This window comes from Microtus oregoni, unplaced genomic scaffold (genome assembly GCF_018167655.1).
Source record: "Microtus oregoni isolate MIOR12 unplaced genomic scaffold, Mior012 000009F_ref0000495, whole genome shotgun sequence".
In the NCBI taxonomy this organism is placed as follows: Eukaryota; Metazoa; Chordata; class Mammalia; order Rodentia; family Cricetidae; genus Microtus; species Microtus oregoni.
The window spans coordinates 51,257,162-51,276,944 of NW_024543068.1; the positions used below are offsets into that span (position 1 = coordinate 51,257,162).

General features: G+C 36.4%; 1 protein-coding gene across 10 annotated transcripts in view; it reads right to left on the reverse strand.

Moving 5' to 3' along the window:
- Positions 1 to 19,783, reverse strand: part of Dgkb (diacylglycerol kinase beta) — a 600,883-nt gene that overhangs the window by 153,089 nt on the left and 428,011 nt on the right. For all 10 annotated transcript variants that reach the window (XM_041658354.1, XM_041658352.1, XM_041658353.1 and 7 more), the window contains 2 exons: positions 13,155 to 13,245; positions 6,546 to 6,741 (listed from right to left, as the gene is read on the reverse strand). In XM_041658354.1, coding sequence (XP_041514288.1) covers positions 6,546 to 6,741; positions 13,155 to 13,245 — 287 coding nt within the window. The remainder of the gene's footprint in view (positions 1 to 6,545; positions 6,742 to 13,154; positions 13,246 to 19,783) is intronic.

Consider the following 19,783-nt stretch of genomic DNA (forward strand, 5'->3'; position numbering starts at 1 on the left):
AGACAAGGATTATCTCTTCAGGAACAGCTCAGAGATAGGAAAGCACAGTATTGAAATGTATAAGACTATAGCAGAACCCTTGTTATACATAGGGTGTATGATGAGCAAAAGAATAGATGGGTTAATGTTGATGGGCAAAAACTGTTATATTATACTTTGAACTTTATGGATAGGCTTGCTAGATCCCAACCCCCATGATGTCTGCTGCATAAGAAGGTACAAAAAAGTATATTTCAGCAGGTGCAGAGAACTGATTAGGCATATTTGGTCACTAGATGAGATAAAGAAAGAGTTAGGAAGGGCCATGATAGCGATAATGAGACAGAAACTTTCTATTCATAAGATGAAACCACTTTCTGAGGTTTATGTTCCGAAGGACAAGGGTTCCTCATCTAAGGATGTTTTATGTCTAACACCTGTCCCTGATAATATGCTTTTCTTAAATATCGCTAATGTGACTAAAAGAAGCTTTCATACTATGCCAAACAATGATACATGACTTTCTGATTTGTTCTTTGTTTGAATACTATATAATGAAAACATGAATTCAGTAAAATCGCAGCAGATTCCAACCACTCTCTTGTGTGTTGTGTCTGTCTGTCATTCGCCCAACTTGTGCCTTCCTGAGTTCCAAGACCCTGCTTCTCCCATGGTCTCAGTGGCTGCCCTGAGCCAGTCCGTGGCAAGAGTGTGTGTGTAAGCGTGTTTGCTTGTGTGGGAGTGTGTGTGTCTGTGTATGTGTGAGTGTGTGTGTCTGTATGTGTGTGTGAGTATGACTGTCTTTTTGTGTGAGAGTATGTTTGTGTGAGTGTATGAGTGTGTGTGTGTATGTGTGAGTGTGTGTGTCTGTATGTGTGTGTGAGTGTGTGTGTCTGTATGTGTGTGTGAGTGTGTGTGTCTGTATGTGTGTGTGATTGTGTGTGTCTGTATGTGTGTGTGAGTGTATGTGTCTGTATGTGTGAGTGTGTGTGTCTGTATGTGTGTGTGAGTGTGTGTGTCTGTATGTGTGTGTGAGTGTGTGTGTCTGTATGTGTGTGTGAGTGTGTATGTCTGTATGTGTGAGTGTGTGTGTCTGTATGTGAGTGTATGACTGTCCTTTTGTGTGAGAGTATGTGTGTGTGAGTGTGTCTGTATGTGTGTGTGAGTGTGTGTCTGTATGTGTGTGTGAGTGTGTGTGTCTGTATGTGTGAGTGTGTGTGTCTGTATGTGTGAGTGTGTGTGTCTGTATGTGAGTGTATGACTGTCCTTTTGTGTGAGAGTATGTGTGTGTGTGAGTGTGTCTGTGTGTCTATATGTCTGTGTTTGTCTGTGACTCCGAGTTTTAACTATTGGGAGAGCAGCAAAACAATTCATTTTTTATCAGTGACTACCAAGGCAGAGTTGGTAAATTTGGACCAAATAAAAGAATTAGCTTTAGTAAATGTGAATGAAAGCATTAGAAAAAAGTGGATTCTATTATATGTTAACTGGTTTTAAGATAAACTTTCCTATGATAAGCACCTGTCTAGAAATACCCATATTTTCTAGAGTAGACAGTCACCTAGTTAATGAAGATTCAACCAAGAAGGCTCCATATTCCTCACATCCAGGTCTAAGTTTGAATGTGATAACTTCTGCTCAGTAGTTTTCAGATGTTTTGATGGCAGTGAACAACATTCAAATGAATCAATATTAAAAAGTTGAACATGAGAAAGTCATAACATGTATAAATACAAGAAGTTCAGATTTTAGAGCTTCAAGTTTCACATTGCTAGGAATTCCAAGGTGGTCAGTTTTTAACAATGTGACCCTTTTTTTGATGAACTGTGGGAATATCATAGCTTTTTCCCCGATTTTGATTTTGGAGGAGAGCTGCTTATTGGTGTTTGGCCGCTTAGCCCTGAAATAACCACACAGATACTGTATTAATTAAATCACTGCTTTTCCCATTAGCTCCAGCTTCTAATTGGCTAACTCTTACATATTAATTTAACCCATCTCCATTAATCTGTGCATCACCACGAGGTCGTGGTCTACGAGCAAAGTGTCAGCATGTCTGTCTCCAGAAGCAGCTCCATGGCTTCTCTCTGACTCTGGCCTTTTTTCTCCTAGCAACCAGTTTAGCTTTCCCTGCCTACCTAAGTTCTGCCCTGCTATTGGTCCAAAGCAGTTTCTTTGTTTATTAAAGGTAATAACAGCACAAAAAGGGCAATCCCACATCACTTTTAATATTTTATTTTGTTGATATGATATTGAGACTGTTCTGATGCATAGATATGTAATGAATGAACAAAAAATTTCTGTGTTGATCCTCAGCCATCTGTAATTACCATTGCCTTCCTGGTAACGTCATGACTAACTCTGTCCATCCAAATAAATATGATAGAACTAAAATAACTCAGTTCCTTGTGAGGTCTCTCACACTTTGGTTACAAATGCTTTTCAAGAATGCCTTTTGATATATTTTCAGCCATATATTGTCTGAATATCATTGCAGATATATAGGAGACTGTTTGCCATAACCTACTCCTTCTCACGTTCTGGTCAAAGACAGCCATAAAACAAGATTGTTTTTCAACTCTACTCTGTCCATGGAGACGTATGGAACACAATTTGCTGCCTGGTTCAGACTTTCACTCCTAGTTCAGTTTGCTCAGTTTTGTTTCATTGTGCTCTAAATTAACATTTTCAGTTTTAAGCCTGGCTCCTTACAAGAAGTTTAATCATGAACATGTTTAAATCAAATCCACCCTGATGGTCACATATTTGGTATATGAATGAGAATAAGCTTATTATTTGTTGGAAATCGTTAAATAACACAATTTCTTTACCAGCCCAAGGGCTATTACCAACCAATATTCTCTTTCCTTTAAATACTGGTGTTGTCTGTTGTTGCTTCCACATAAGTTTCAGAATGTGTGGTCTTCTGATTGCAGGTGGTTCCTATGCACGCACTATGGTGATAGTGTGTACAGATATTTACATTTCCTCCAATAAATATTCAGAGACATTATTTTTAAATGATCGCTGCAGAATAGATTCTTTAACATTCTGTCATTTATTTATGTTGTGCATATGTAAATTAGTGTGCGGGAGGTCTCATGTTTCTCTCTGTGAATGTAACTCTCTGTGAAGTCTACCTACTTATCTATTCTCATGGAGAAGGCAAGAAATGAAAGAAAGGATAGGAAGGCCCTGCAAAGTATCTGTCCATTCATAATTGGAGAATAGTTAACATGGGAAACAATTTTGAATAGAAATAATGCACTTTATTTCTATTAAAGTTTGCTTTTTATTTGTCCCAAAATACTGCAATGGTATTGAACTAAGTCTTTAAGAACTGCTGAAGAATCACAGCTATAACTCAGTAAAACGCAGGATGAAAAATAATGCTTTAGCTGAAGGCCTTTATGTCTTTTAAAATGCAAATACCTCTCTCTTTGTCTGCAATCAGTCATTTATACATTAATGTGAGTGAATTTATTAGACATCTCTCTCAGGTTAATTTAGAAGAGGGGATGGTGCAGATGAACTCAGCAGCTGCACAGACATAGGAAGATTAAGTATTAAGGGCAGGAGCATGGACTATAGCGTGGCCTGCTTTATAGTTTTGCTTACAGGCAATGCCGTCCGTGTTTAACACGCTCATTTGTATTTATAAACACACATAAAGAAAATGTCTGCTTAATGAGGGGAATGTGAGTGCGTGTTTCAGAATTGTATCCAAATAGTTCACTGTGTCTCGATGGAATGATAATATAATTAAGCAAATTACTTATAATTTTGTTCAACTCTGAATTAAGTCAGCAGTAGAATTCCCAACCAAAACACTGACAGAAAATATTTTGATCTCATGAGTGCTCTCAAAGATTGCAAGCCAGGGAACTGCCTGGAGTTTCCCATCATGGGCAGTCGGGAAGAGGAACTCAGGGTTCATGCACCAAACCCAGGCTTGCTCTTTGGTTTTATGATAGTTCTTTAAATATGTTTTAAACACATGCAAGCTTTTTCTCAACTATTTTTATCAAGAAGTAATTTCTTTATATTATATGAACGTACTGATATACTCCTTCATGCCTCCTGGCATTCAAAACTCTTTCTAAAGTTAAGAAAAACAAGTATCACTTCCAAAAGCCACAGGAGAAATCCGCCTGATGCTTCTCGTCCGTTTGCACAGAGCGAAACCTGTACGAAGTGTTCGAGCACTTTATAATGAACTGTTTCCCAGCTGAAAATGTCACAGCCATCAGTTTTCCACCGCTTCACTTAGGTATTTTATACGTATAGAAATGGTTGATCTGGTTCAAAATGTCACCACAGCTATTCGAAATACAACGCGGACTTCTATCCGTAAGACACTGTATCTCTCAAACCTCACTGCGGAAGCTTATTTTTGCAGTAAATTGTGACCAACACAGAGAACCACAGCTGGCCAAAGGGGAGAGAAAAAGTGATTGCAGAGCCCTACACCCTGAATGGGAACAACTATCTCACACTCTCTTCTTTCTTTGTCTCCGAGATCATTGCAGGTGACGGGACAGAAGGCACTGGAGCCAAAGCCAGTGGATGACTACAAAGAAACAATGTTTTTCAGACAGAAATGAATTCACAGCGGCTGTGACAGTGAAAAAGGCCTGACCGAAGTGAAGCCAGATAAATTACCTCCACGTGTTCCCACACACTCCTTTCTCGTTGTGTTTGGGAACCTGGCTATGAAGGTTCCACAGTGGGAAGGGAGAAACAGGAATAAGAGAACCTTCCCTTCGCAATAGGTCTGTGAGAATAGTTGTGTCTGGTTTCTGGTGGCTTTATTACAAGCACACAATCTTAAAAACTTCTGGTGGGCAGTTCTGAGGCCAAGCAAGCAGTATGTGTCTAAGAGTCCTATGAAGAGGGAGAGGAGGTTGCCTTTCCACATATCTGCCTGGGTGAGAGCACACTTAGGAGCCCCGGAACTCTCAGAGCTCAGAAGTGAATGGAGTCAGCTGAGCCCTGAAATCAGCCTGGGTTTCAGGAACAGAGAGGTGTGAAGAGCACACTATGTACTGGATTATAATAACAGACTAATCAAGAAGCCTGAAAAGTCCCCACACGTATAAAATATATATGCATAGCAAAAGTATTTCTAACTTAAAAAACAATGAGTACATTGTACTCTATGATAAAATGCAATTTAGATAATTAAAGGATTTTTTTTAGCTTGATCTTACTGAGGTCCTCAGATAATTGAATAATTAGAACTTTTACCATCAATCTTAAAAGCCTACTCATATTTGGATTGGTATTTGGTATAGATGCAATATTCATGCCAACATTTATACAAAATAATATTTGTACATATTTCCTACTCATTCATGGAGAAAAAAATGCAGATTTTTCTGTTTATTTATTCTCCAAAATTCCATTTTATGTCATCTGTTATGGTTGTACTGAATTCTTATTATAGAATGCTTTAATTGGTTTGCTGTTCAAACTTCCTATCACCAGCAGGTTATGGTTTGTCTTGTGGGGGAGCGTGACACTCTTTCCCTCAGCCTCTGCCATTTTGTGATACTGTTTTCTCTAGCAGAAGTCATTGCCCAAACCTTAAACTTGAGCCAGGTACAGAAGGAAATACCAAATCTACCAATCATTTCATATATTACTAATCTTCTTTTGAGGCTTTAATGCTACAACCTCCTCATCGTGTGCTTTCACAATACTGAGACAGTAGAATTTATATTTATTATGAATTATTTATTTGATAGAGTCTAACTCTATAGAACCCATTATTCAGTCAATGGTGGGTTCAAATTCATGGTACTCCTCCTTCCTTAGCTACCCAGAGTTGCAGAATTTGTGGAGTTGGGTAGTACTCATGCATGTAGTAACTAATGTTCTTTGTGCTTAGTGCTGTTAATAATATTAGGCATGTTTTTGAAGTTAAAATATTATAGGCTCTTCTACATGAACTATGATTATTAGCTCCACTTTTGTGTCTTTGATTATAGCATTTATCAAGAACAGTTGCCATGTCACAAAGTAAATTATATATTATAATGGAGTTGAAATGTATATTCCTATAGCCATGGATCCTGTCTTGGTAATCCGTTCTCCCTGTTTCTTGGGTGTTTTAATGGTTGATGTAAACTTTCTCAAAAACAGCAGCAGCAGGTAAAAATACATTGTGTGATAGCAAAGCCTTTTCATATATATGTTACTTGGAATGGCAACTTAATGCAAGATGATTTCAGTATTATATCTTGACTGAAGAGACAAGAGCAAACAAAGTCTTTGACAAAACAGCTGGGTCCTTGGTACAGCTACTTAACCATTGACAAGAATACACCAATTCCAGAAGAGCTCAGTGTAAGGTATTTTCTATTTTACTTTTACATTTTCTTTTCTGAGGAAAAAACATCTCTCACCAAAGAAAGACGAGGAAAGAAGTAAAACATAAATAATACTTATGATTTTTAGATCCATGGTAATTTAATCCTATATAGTTATCTGTAGGCTTTTTTTTTAAGGAAGCCTTTAGAGGAAGAGTAATAAGCAGCTTAGCATACAATCTTAGGGAAGCTTACCTTGACTTGCAAACTTCAGCTCTTTGGCATCTGTAAGTGTGGGTCTTTTGTCAGAGCCTTTTTTCTCGATCCGTCGATGGCTTCTCTTTTTTTTAGATTCTCCCCAAAGATTAGACCCTCCATGCATGCTTGGTATATTCAAAATTGCAATTCCTTCCAGAGAGATGTTTATTAAATCTATCTGTACTCCATCACACTGGGGAAAGAGAAAGAGAGAATTTATTTTTGATTGCTTATTTACTTCCTTGTCTTTTAATGAAGCTATTTAAATTCAAGTCAATACAGAGAAGAAAAATGCAGGAACATTAACTTGTTACCATTCATAATTATTAAAAATGGACAAACCTCATCAGGTTTACAGCAAACCTTTGGCAGAGGAACATCCTCATGTTTCTTTAACTCCAATATGCAAATTGTGAGCCAAAGAGGTCAAGTTTAGGAATGGGGACATTTTTGTGATCATTGCCTCTTTTGAATAATGGATTTGAATTTGAACTCCTGATCTTCATGCCTCTACACTTGACTTGGTTTAGTTTGTTTTTTTTTCCTTCCCTTCCCTTCCTTTTTCTTCTTCCTCTTTTTCTTTTTCTTCTTCTTCTTCTTCTTCTTCTTCTTCTTCTTCTTCTTCTTCTTCTTCTTCTCCTCCTCCTTCTCCTTCTCCTTCTTCTCCTTCTCCTTCTTCTTCTAACAGTGAAAAATGGCTTGATAGACATTTATGAAGGGAAAACAAAGTCAGTAGAAAAAAGTGATCACAGAGAGTCCTTTTGCTTTGGAGAAAGAGATGAGCTCAGGTTCTAAGCTCATCCAAAGTGAAGACAGGCTCAGCTGCCCAGAAAAATGGGAAAATTTGAGTGAGGGAGATGGCAGGCAAAGCACTTTCTCAAGCCAACTAAGGAAACATGACAGATTTTTATTTTATTTTATTTTATTTTATTTTTTGCCTTGTAATAAGTAACCACATTATATATAAAAAGTAACTGTGGACACCAACTGTAATTTGGGTAGCCAAAGTGGTGAGGTTTTAGAATTTTTTTTGTTTGTTTGTTTGTTTTTATTTTTAGAGACAGGGTTTCTCTGTGGTTTTGGAGCCTGTCCTGGAACTAGCTCTTGTAGACCAGGCTGGTCTCGAACTCACAGAGATCCGCCTGCCTCTGCCTCCCGAGTGCTGGGATTAAAGGCGTGCGCCACCACTGCCCGGCTAGGTTTTAGAATTTTTAAACTTAATTGTTGATAGATATATGTGGACGATCGTGAGGTTAGTCTGTTCCCTGAACATATGTATTACTTGTGTGAGTGCGGGTGTCCATGGGGCCCAGCCCGTGTGCCAGAGGTCCAGGTGCTCTGCCCTGAGTAACATGGGCACTGGAAATCTAACTCGGGATCTCTGGAAGAGCAGTAAGTGTTTTAACCACTGAACTGTGTTTCCAACAATCTCGTCTGCAGTGTTTAAGGGACAACTTGCTTACATTTTTTTTTTTGCTTTAGATTTTCCAAAATGATAAACATTATAATTATCTCAAAAATTATTCCTCCATTTTCTATTATAAGTCTGTAAGGGAAGAGATAACACTTGAAATTTTTTCAAAGTACCCTCTTAGGAATAAGCATTTCACTTGTCTCTAACAGTATCTCATCAAAGGGTTACTACAGTCACCTACTATAATTAAGTCGTCAGTAACTTAAACACCAACTTTTAATTCTCATGGAAATCACGATGCCACAGAAGCCACAACAAAACAACCTGGATCCTGTCTCTTCCCCACATTTGCATCATCCTTCTGAAGGCAGGTTTGTATCATGTTCACCAAAGTAACAAAGCAATGAGATAAAGTGCTTCACTTTGAGCCCACTCTGGTGTGGAAGAAACAATTCTGGAAAAAGAGCTAAATTCACATTCAGTTTGTTTCACTGAAGAGGACCCTGCTCTGAATGACATGATTCACTTTTTCCAGAAACAAGGTCCTTTCCTTCCTTTTTATGTATTAAATTAAGATCATTTATTTCTTTTTACTAAAGAATTCTGCTCCTGTGTATACTCGCTCACCGCTATATATTCTAGATAAACAGATATTAATTTCATAATTAAAAGTAATCTTGTGTAAATACCCTGCAGGCCTCAATGAATCAAACACATACTGTGTGTCAGGCCTCCCACTGTCTTCAAGTGGAACGCACTGGCTGGATAATTAGATAGTACATATTTTTTAACCTTATTTGCATGCATATTATATCTTTTGCACACTGACAAGCAGCAGTAACAACAAAAGTCAGATTACCACAGGGAATTCCCACAAAGAAGTCTTCATTCCTTATAATTTGCAGCCTAAATTAAAATAATTTGATCTTTGACAAGGATGAAATGTCAAGCAGAAGGGGGTCCTCTACAAGCCACGGCCTGTGGCTTCTGAAAACTGCCTAATTTATGTCAGTCACTTCTTAATACATATTTAAGTATTACACGAAAAAGATGATAAATATGCAATCTGACACCTTTGGTATTTCCCTGCTGTTAATTTATAAAGGTCTGGCTTCCCCCAAACTGACTAAAATCATTTAAATAACAGAAGAATTGTGAAATAAGCTGGAGCCGGGGCCTGGCTTCCATTTCCACTCGATATTGAACTCAGCAGGTAGTACACTAAGACAATTATGTGACTAGGCCTTAGGACCCTGCTGTGACAAGTTACTTTCAGAATTAGTGAAGGAAGATTCCTTTGTTCATCTGCAGAAAAGGGGAGCGCGTGCTGCCAGGTCTTTCTTCTGCCTAATTGAGCTCATGGAGTTAGGTGAGACAATGGAGACACAACAGCGTGGCCTACCATGCGCGTTTCCCCCCTTCACAGTCAACACCATGTGTGGCTTGAAGGAGATGGGTTGGTCATTCTCTGACAGGAGGGAAAAGGACACTAGCAACCTGCAACTGTCAAGGAATCCTGGTGAGCACAGTTGTTCCTCCAAGTGCAGGATGCTGTGTTTAAATAAATTGGTGTCTATGAGTGGCTTAGTTTCTCTAGTTCTCCATCCCAGGCCACCTTTCTCTGTTTGCTTTGACATCATGTTATTTGTCTGGAAAGCTCTTGCATTTGTTAATTCTTGATATTACTGAATGATTTTTGAAAAATCTCAGTATTGGGGGATGAAACAAAATTCTTGACCTTAACATTTACTATCTTCCTAGTCTCACTAACACCCCCAAAATGACTGAATGTCCTAAGGGCTGGGCATTCTCATTCTCTCCTTGACTTCGGTACATGGAGAAAAAGAGCAAACCTATGTGCCTGTTGGTTCTAATCTCAGGCACCGACTCAGGGTTTGGAACCACATTTATCCCTCCTCCAAAACACAGCAATGCAAACTTGGCGTTTGACATTTTTCTTGACAATTTTGCAAGTTGTCATTTTATTTATATTATTGTCTTTTGTAATAAAGTTAGACGATGATTGAGATTTTTTAAATTGAGACTACCAATTTTTAAATCAATATCTCACCCTCTACATTTACATGAATATAGCACTGATTTGTTTCCATATATTTAATTATTCTGGCAATAATGTATTTTTCTTCTAAGTTGTTTAAATATTTAGGTATGCAATGAAGATTTTATAGTAAATCTTTGATTCATACTATGTATAAAGACTGAACCAGATGATGCAGGTGCCTTGTTGGTACCAGACATGAGGTAAACTTTAATAATCCATGTATTTTAGAGTTATTATGAAGCACTTTCCCAGCCTATTCATTCCGTCCCAAACATTTACTCCGTTCGGAAGGAGCTCCCTGCAGGAAGAGCACAGTGGTGGAAACATTCACACAGCAAATGACTTGTTTCTGAAGGAGCAGCCAGTAAAACATATAACCATGGCTTGAGGTTCTGTTGTTACTACTATGGTTTATTCCTCATTAGACATTTTTCAAACCATAGTTGGTGCGATTTTAGGCCACATAGGAAGCAATAGCAAGCAGAATCAAATTTCCGAACTGCTGATTTCTTATATTTAATTATGAAGTAACCTTGAGGGTAGAAAGTCATATTCTGCTAATATGATAGACTGGATTCATTAAATTGTGAGCAGAAAGGCACGCTTGGCGTGGATAGTCACACACACACACACACAAACAAACACACACACACAAACACATACGCACACATAGTATACGATGGTATAATGTAGAGAACACACAGTACTGACTCCAATTTACAAATGCTATAGTAGTCGTTCCTTGAATAATCCAGAAATTCACAACCAGAAGCCAGATGAGGAAAACACGGAGAAGCAGGATGCAAAGCTAAGTAAATTAGTTCTGGTTCAGATTTCTTGAGTATCCTGAACAGTTACTGTCCTGATAAAATGTCATCATGAAAGAATAACACTAATTTTAGCAGTATTTAGGACTTTAAAAATCAGTGTTTTTTATAATTATTGTCATTTACATTCTCATTGCTATTTAATGAAACCTTTTAGAAGATTTTGTGATTTGTGACAACACACAGAATATTGCCCTATGGATTGAAAACTTTCAGTCTGTGCTCAATGAGAGGCACCAAGCATCAAAGACTCAGGAAGGCTTGGGCCTCCAGTTACACTACAGAACGTCTTAGTCTGGTCTCTGCAACAGATTACTTTTGAGCACAGATTTCTTTTTGAGAGCAAAACTGTTTAGCATCTACAATATAAAGCAGTTTTGTGCATTGTTAAGTTTGAAATTAAAGTGATAGTATAATTTAAAAATAAATTTATGTGTAGATAAGTAAAGACGACATATCTAATGATTCATTAGGGGATGAAAAGATGATGGCTCAGGCGGGCAAAGTGCTTGCTTCATGAGCATGAGTTCTGGAGTTTCTGTTCCCTGCATGCGTGGGATAAACTGCATGCACCATGTGTACTTTTATTCCAGGACTGTGGAGGCAAAGAAAGGCAGAGTTCTAAAACTTGCTGGGCCGCAAGTGGGATTCTTTCTCAATAAAATAAGATAGACTCCTTCTGAATAAAATATGATGGACAGTGATAGAGGAGGACTCTCTATCTACCTCTGATTTTTGTACACATATACATGAATATGTATACATTCATAGCATACATACAAGACAGTAAAGCACAAAGTAATCTTAACACATAAAACTATATATACTATCACACTACATATGATTAAATATAGCATGCATTATTAACAACATATTATATATTAGAAATACTACTGATTACATACATAAATATACACAAAAGCACACAACATATAGGACAGACCTTAATTCTTACCTTCTGTGATTGTTATGATTTCATACAATTGTGAAGTTTTTCTTTTCCTTAACTATTTAGTCTACTTCTAATATTTACTCTCATTCTCTAGTCATGATAAGAAATAAACACAAAAATATTATGTTGAGAATATAAGTAATTAGTATTGTCACCAACAGTAAATTACAAAATTGGGCTTTTGTAGAGCCTAGCTAGGACATTATGAACTTGTAAATACAGAATTTCCCTAGGAGCCTAAAACATAGTATCTATCACTCATAAAGTAGAACTAATAGCAATTAGTACAGAAAAGACACTCATGACAGCTTTTATGCCAGCTCTTGGAAGGAAGAGGCAGGCTGAGCTCTGGGTTTTCAGACAGCCTGAGCTACGAAGCTAGTTTCAGGACAACCAGAGTCACACAGAGAGACCCTGTCTTGACAAACCAAAAAATAAAAAAAACAAAAAAACCCCAAAAAAACAGGAATAAAAAGTTAAGTGCAGGTATGAGTTGTGTCTTAGACAATTTCACTTCGGTTCACAATTATTACTTGCAAATGTACCACTTATAACATTGGTAATAGGAGATAATTTGTATATTTGTTTTAAAAATTAAAAGTGGTAAAGCCAATATTTTTGTATTTATATCAGAAAATTATTAAGGATTTTTGCCACAATTCTGTCTCTTTGTTTTGTCCTCACTATTCATACAAAATAAAACTTTTCTTTAATTTTTAAGAATCTCTCATTAGATCATTTCAGTTTAGAGTATGTCTTAAAATATTTGAATGCTGCAATATCTAGATATTTTTGGTAGACCTATTTGTTTTGGGTCTTTCTAACATATTTTTTCTTATCTTTGCTCTCTTTCTTGGGGCTTTCATATCCTTTATCTGTAATGGGGAATAGCAACCTTGAGAACTGAAAAACCTAGCTAATGATTGAAATGGAATGGGAAAGGATATATTTCAACATTTGTCTGTGAAACTAAGGAGACTATTAGTGCACTGAATCTTAAAGTTATGAAATAATCATTTCTGAAAATGTAAGTGGGCTTTTCTTTCGCAATTTTTTTCATTTTCTTCAACTATATTTTTATTCTTGCATCATTTTCTTCTTGCTATGCACAGTAAATTCTGATTTCCAAAGCTCCATTATAGATCTCTTTTTATATGATATGATACATAATAAATGTATCAGACAGTGATACCTTCCTTATGAGTAACAAATGTCATATTTTAGAATCTTGAGTAAATCTATATGTATTGCTAAAAGTGTATTTCTTAATACGAGTCATACCACAACACCAAAAAAGCAAACACAAGACAGTTTTTACTGTTACAAAAAGTGAATACATTTTTTTTCTTACTTCTATTTCTACAGATTCATGTAGTTTCTTGCAGGTGGCTGAGAAGGTTTCAGATGTGCCAAACTCAAAATACCAAAATTTGTTCTTCATTCTGCAAAAGGAAAGAAGCAGCTTAGAATCATCATATTTGAAGGGATTGGAAAGTTAATCTAACACTACCTTGCCTTATATCTTTTTTGGGTTTCTAGTGCTGTAACAGAGCACCTGCACTATAAACAGTGTAAAGAAGAAAAGGTTTATTTTGCATACACTTCCCCATCACACTTCATCACTGAAGGAAGTCGGGACAGGAACTCAATGTGGGAGGCAGGAACTGAAGTAGAAGCTGACTTACTGGCTTGCTCTCTCTGTCTTGGTCAGCCTGCTTTCTTTTTCCCCCAGGATCACTTTACGGGGGGGGGGGTGACACCACGTACAGTGGTCTGGGCCCTCCCACATTAACCACAGTTTAAGGAAATTTGCTACATTCTTGCTTACAGGCATATCTTATGGAGATTCTCAATTGAGAGCTCATCTTCTCACATAACTCAAGCTTGTGTCAAGTTGACATAAATCTAAACAACATTCGGATCTTATAGAAAAGAGGCAACACTTGAGGACATGTGATACCAAAAACACAATGGATGATCACATAATTTCAAAGTTTGTTTGTTAGTGACAAATTGCCATTTTTCCTCTGTTGATCCTCCCAATCCAAGATTGCCTAACAGCTTCTGTAGGGATTGCAGGGATGTGCTGATTTTACAGAGCCCTGTATAGTCTTGACTTTTGCATGTGTTAGTTGATTGGACTTTTAAAAGTGGATTTAATACTTATAATATTTGTGTCTTAAGCAACTTGACATTGAACTATCAACTCTATAACCACAAGGAGAAAAAAATAGCAATGCTCTGAAATTTTTATGGCAGAAAAGAGATTAATATGAACTAAGTTGAACATTTATATAGGTAGCTATGTGTTCTTTACAAATGGAAACAATCCAAAGCATAATAAGGAAAACCTACTCACTAACATAAAGCTAAAATTTATAAGAAGAATTATTGTTTTAACAGATAATGTATTTTCTCATATAAGCAGTAGTTGGAAATCATGATACAGTCTGAAAGCACTAAGCAAGAAAGATCATTTCCAGAAGCTAAAAGAAAGATATTAAAAACTCTGTATCAATTCTTAAAGTAATATTATATTTTCTCTTCTTGTCATTCAATGGTTATATATTTGACTCTTTGTACCAGGTAATTAAATTTATGATCACTTACCGTAACATTACAGAGTTTCACTAGATTTTTTATTACCTAAAATTCATTAAAATTCTTTCTTATGAATGAATTCAATTTTTAATTATTCATATTTCTGATATGGAATATGTCTTTAATGAGAAGAAAATATAGATAAAATGATGCTTATATTTTCACATATCAAAGCAATGTTGAAATTTTGATATAGTATGTGAATATATTTATACATGAATTTCTCCTGTTTTTCTTATGAATATTGATGTGCTTTTTATTAGATTGCAAAGCACTTTGACAAGACAATATTCTGCAAAGGTGTCACCAATTTATTGAACAGCCCTTGCTTTGAAATGTAGCAGGTAAGATAATGTTGAGCTTACTATTATGGTCTATTAAAATAACATTTCCCACACAAAGTTACAGAATATTAAAATAATCTTACATTGTCTAGACACACTCAGAAATATTTTGGCTCACATAGGTTTTATTTGCCTACCAAATTTATATAAGCTTACTTGTACCAACCACATGCAAGCCAGTAAGCGGAAGAACAAAGTTGTAGTCATATTTCGTAGGATCTTGGTACTGTAAACTCTTCCTTTTCCCTAGAGAACATTTTTATAATTTATGGACTGGTACCACATATGTGAAAAATGTAAAGAAGAATGAGTAAGTCTATTGAAACCTGCAGACTTGTGTCTATGTTCCAGTTCACGGTAACCCAGGCTGAAGTTATGTACATTTTAAAGTATTTCCCTGTTGACTCATTTTGATAATATTACCATCTGATTTATGATGAGAAGAAATATTGGTTTATATAAGATGCCCTGAAGACAACCCTTTAAGAATGTAATATTTGTGCTAATTCCTTGATAATTTTACACATTCATCGGATGTATTTTGATCACGAGTTCTGTGTCATATTTTGGAATTAGTTTTCTAGAATTGGCAGGAATAACATATTTGTGTCAGCTCTTTTTCTCAATGTTTCAGGCCTCAGTCAATAGTTTGTTTATTCACTAACAAGTATTCCATAGGACCACTCACCTCCACACACATGCTACTGGGTTAGGTTCTAACTAAGCAAGTGCAATTGTCCATGTTATATTATGTTCAAACTATGAAGAATGTTGCAAAAGTACAGGTGGGCATATAAAATAATAACTATAATGTTAGCTAATGAAATATAAGTATTGTGTGAGAGTTCTTAAGTGACTCAACTAATTTTGCTTCAATGAATCCAAAAGGTTTGAAAAGAGGTAGCATATGGATAATTCATAGAAAACACTGGAAAAAAAGAGTTGGGTTCCGGCTTTCTGTGGCAGTTCAGTAGGTCATAGAAACATGCTGAAGTTGGGCTAACAGTTGGGTGGGGCCTATTTCAATACATGTATGCCAGAGTTAAAGGTTATAATCGACACAAAGCTGAGAGACGTTTGTGATCAGTGCAGTGACATGGGCAGCTTTATTTTCCTGGCAGGTTAGTCTAGGAATGAAGCCATGGGCTGGAGGATTTGTACTGCTGAAAGTAACATGGTCAAACAGTGCCAACGAAGGCCTAAGCCCAGTGTCCAGGGGAAAGGAAGAGAGACACAATTCAAGAAACAGAAAGGAAAGGGCTCCACAGCAACTGAGACATTTTTATTGTAGAAACTTGGGTTAGCTCTGAGTGGGTATGTTTGAGCATGAAATGTCCACGGCTCAAACTTTGCAGGTTTTATGATCTAAATATTATATGGCAGCTTGAAAGTTAAACTTACGAGGATTAGGGCTGCACACAATTGACAATTCTCTTTCGTTTCCGTTCTGCCTATCAAGTTCACCATACTTTCACTTGACTATTGTTCCAAGCCACAAACAACCCTCACTTAGTTTCACAAAAGCTTCATAAGAAACAGAAATCCTGGGAATTTACATTCAGCCTCTATTCTCCATATTAGTTAGCATTACTGCTCATGTGCAAAAGCTACTTTAAATTCCCCATTATTACAGCCACTTTATGTTTCACTTCGATAAATATATGTGGGCAATAAAGAACACACAGAATCAGAGCCACATGACAAATTAAAGGCTGTTAAATTTTATTTTTTAAACCAAACTGGTGCTCAGGTTGTAGAAATACAAAAAAGGATCATTTAGGCATGTTTTTATGGCTCACAATAGAAAATGATTCAAATAATTCAGACTCAGATTGGTGAGAGAAATCACATCACTTTGGACTTGAGAATATGGGAACTGGACTTCAGTCATTGTGAAATGGTCACATAGAATCAAATTTATTGTACTTTCAGACAGGGTTTATAACACTAAGAAAGATGAAATATGTCCTACCATGTCCACACACAAAAGTTAGGAATGTAATTATAATCTTAATTAATGTCTGAAGTCTTCTTTCCTATGAATTTAATTGTAAATCTGCAATTAATATTTAAACTGCTTGGTTACCAGATGTTCAGGTAAAAAGAAACAAACTCCCATTTACCAGACATTTTCTCACTAGGAGTGATTTTATCTTTTACATATTATCAGAGAAATTTGGAATATGCAATATTTTGTTGAAACAAATTTGTCTTTGTCAACATGAAATTTAGTTAACATTTAAATCCACAAGCTTTCAACTTTCAACTTGGTAATTTAACATCTAGCAATATATTTTCTTTGGAATTTTCCTAGGTTTCATCTTTTTTACTTCCTTCCTTCCTTTCTTTCTTCTATCCTCCTCTTTCCCTCCCCCTTCCTTCCTTCCTTCCTTCCTTCCTTTCTTCTTTTTTTCAGTTGCTAAGTAACATAAATGCTCCAAACACACAAAACCAAATAAAATATGTAGTACCAGAGCACTTCTGCAGAAAAAGTACAGAAGTGCCTAATCATGTGTGGAGGCTGTTTCTAACCAGGCTGTATAGTAAAGGTGGGAGGTACAAGCATTTTGTTTATCTTATGCAGAAATATGACTCATAAATATACAGAAAGCTTAGTTTGGTGAGATTATCCTTAAAGGTCATGTTTGGATCTTACAGGTGAATTTGTTATGTGTTCACTGGGAATACAGAATGTACAAGAACATCGTTTACAATATAAGAATCCAAAAGTCTTCCCGGAGGCACTTGTACATTTTGAAAGGCTGTTAAAATTATTCACCTGATGCAAACTGAAATCCTTCTTGATTTTTGATGTTAAAAGTACACAGAAACATAATGTCCTTCATAACTTAGTTTTCACGGAATGAAGTCAAAGGTGTCCCGAAAGTTCATATCATTCTTATCAATTTTTCACCCTTTCTTCCTCTCCCCGAAGTCTTCCAGCAATCATTTTAAATGCAGAAGAGACATTCGCATGAAGGGCAAGGGTCTTAACAGTTAAAAACCTTATTAGTATCCTAAGTTCTTGTCTTCTAAAGCCACCCCATATTCTGCAAAACCTGGACTTGGCTGACAATGCTGGTGAAGAAACAGAGCATTCGATTGACCTACAGTAACATGGTAAAGGCTTAAAGTTGTGGGGAAATCAGGGAATCAAGTCGCTTTTATTTGTTCTAGCTGCCAGGAAACATAACACTAAACATCAGCTACAGAATTACTCATATATTCCCAAGCAAAGCAAGCAATTACTTAAAAAAATATATACCATAAATCAGATGGAAGTACCCATTAGAGCCTCCTTTAACTAGTGATGGAGTGTTTAAAAGGGCCATTTGGGGAGGTGAGTGCAAGCCAGAGCATCAGTTGTATGTCTGCAGGGCTCTAGATCTCGTTAGTGCAGTAACCCTAGATTGTGCCAATAATGAGAGACGCAAGAATTTGTGCTGGTTTGAACACCAGTGTCCCACATAGGTTCATATATTTGAATACTTGATCCCTAGTTGATAGGAGTGTTTAGAAGGATTAGAGGGTATGGCCTTTATCATTGGGGACAGTCTCTGAGACTTCTAAAGCCCACACCATTCCCAGTTACCTCTCTTAGTCTTGTAGCTGTATCTCAAGATGTAAGTACTTACTACGCCATTACCATGTCTAACTGTCTGCTGCCATGCTTCTTGACATAAAAGGTCACTGTGGGTACCACAATGAACTTTTCTATAAGTTTCCTTGGTCATGGTGCTTTGTTACAACAATTAAAAATTAATTAAGGCAGTATTTTATGCTTTTTTACTTCTGAAAAATATTTTATTCAACATTCACACATACATATATGTTTTGATCAAATCTACACCAAATTGACCCCTTTAATTTTTTTTTTCTAACTCCTCTACCACTTTCCTCTCCCAAATCCTGATGTGGGATTCCCCTCTGTATGCTGTGAATATTTTTTATTACCATTAACCAATAGTAAAGAAGTTGCCTTGGCCAGTGGCTTAGCAGAGTAAAGACAGGTGGGAAACCTGAACAGAGATATATAGATAAAGTAGCAAAGTCAAGGAGATGCCATGTAGCTACCAAAGGAGAAAGATGCCACTGGAAACTTACCAGTAGGCCACAGCCTTGTAGTAATAAACAGATTAATAATACTGGGTTTATTTAAGATATAAGGCTTAGTTAATAAGAAGCCTGAGCTAATAGGCCAAATACTATTGAAATTAATATGGTTTCTGTGTTATTATTTGGGTCTGGTGCCTGGGAAATGAATGCACAGCCTCTGTCTACAAAATACCTCTTCCCTCCATCCCCCAAACAAGTCCATTTAGTTCTACCCCTTTGGACATGGATATAGGACCATCAAATGGAGTATGGGTTTGCTCACTTCTTGAAGTCTCCTGGGAAATCCAGTGTTTCATATAGGACTTCAGCAAAACACAGATGTGTGTTAATAACTAAACCCTTACTCACTCAAATGAAATAGACCTTTGTTCTTTTTTAATTGGTTAAATAAATTTACCAATAAATAATTTTTAAAATGTCATTATTTTTATGAAAATAAGAATGAAATGGGACTTTTACTCCAAAATGTAAAAATTATAGTGTTAATACTTAAGTATGTGATGGTAATACATCACTGAAATTGCTACCCATATGCACATAGCAGTGGTACATGTGACGTGTCCTTTATTATTCTAAATTGTGAAAAAAACTCTATTTTATTTAGATTCTCAGATTTAATCTTTTTTTTTTTTGCTTACAGCAATTTATGTACCTTTCAATGAGAGAATAATATTGGTAGTAATCCTTAGGAAGAAACACTGTTAGTACTACAGCTGGGACACTTTATAGTCACACTAAAGAAAGCAAACAAGTCTCGTGTTTTCAGACAACAGGTAGAAATATGGATTTAAGAAACTATTTATAAAAATGCTTCCATGTCATTCATAAGATGTGCTTGTTAAGTCCCAGGGAGACAATGAAACAAGCTATAGAAACTTCAGGCAGATTCATATAGTACTCCATCTTGCTTATAAAAAAG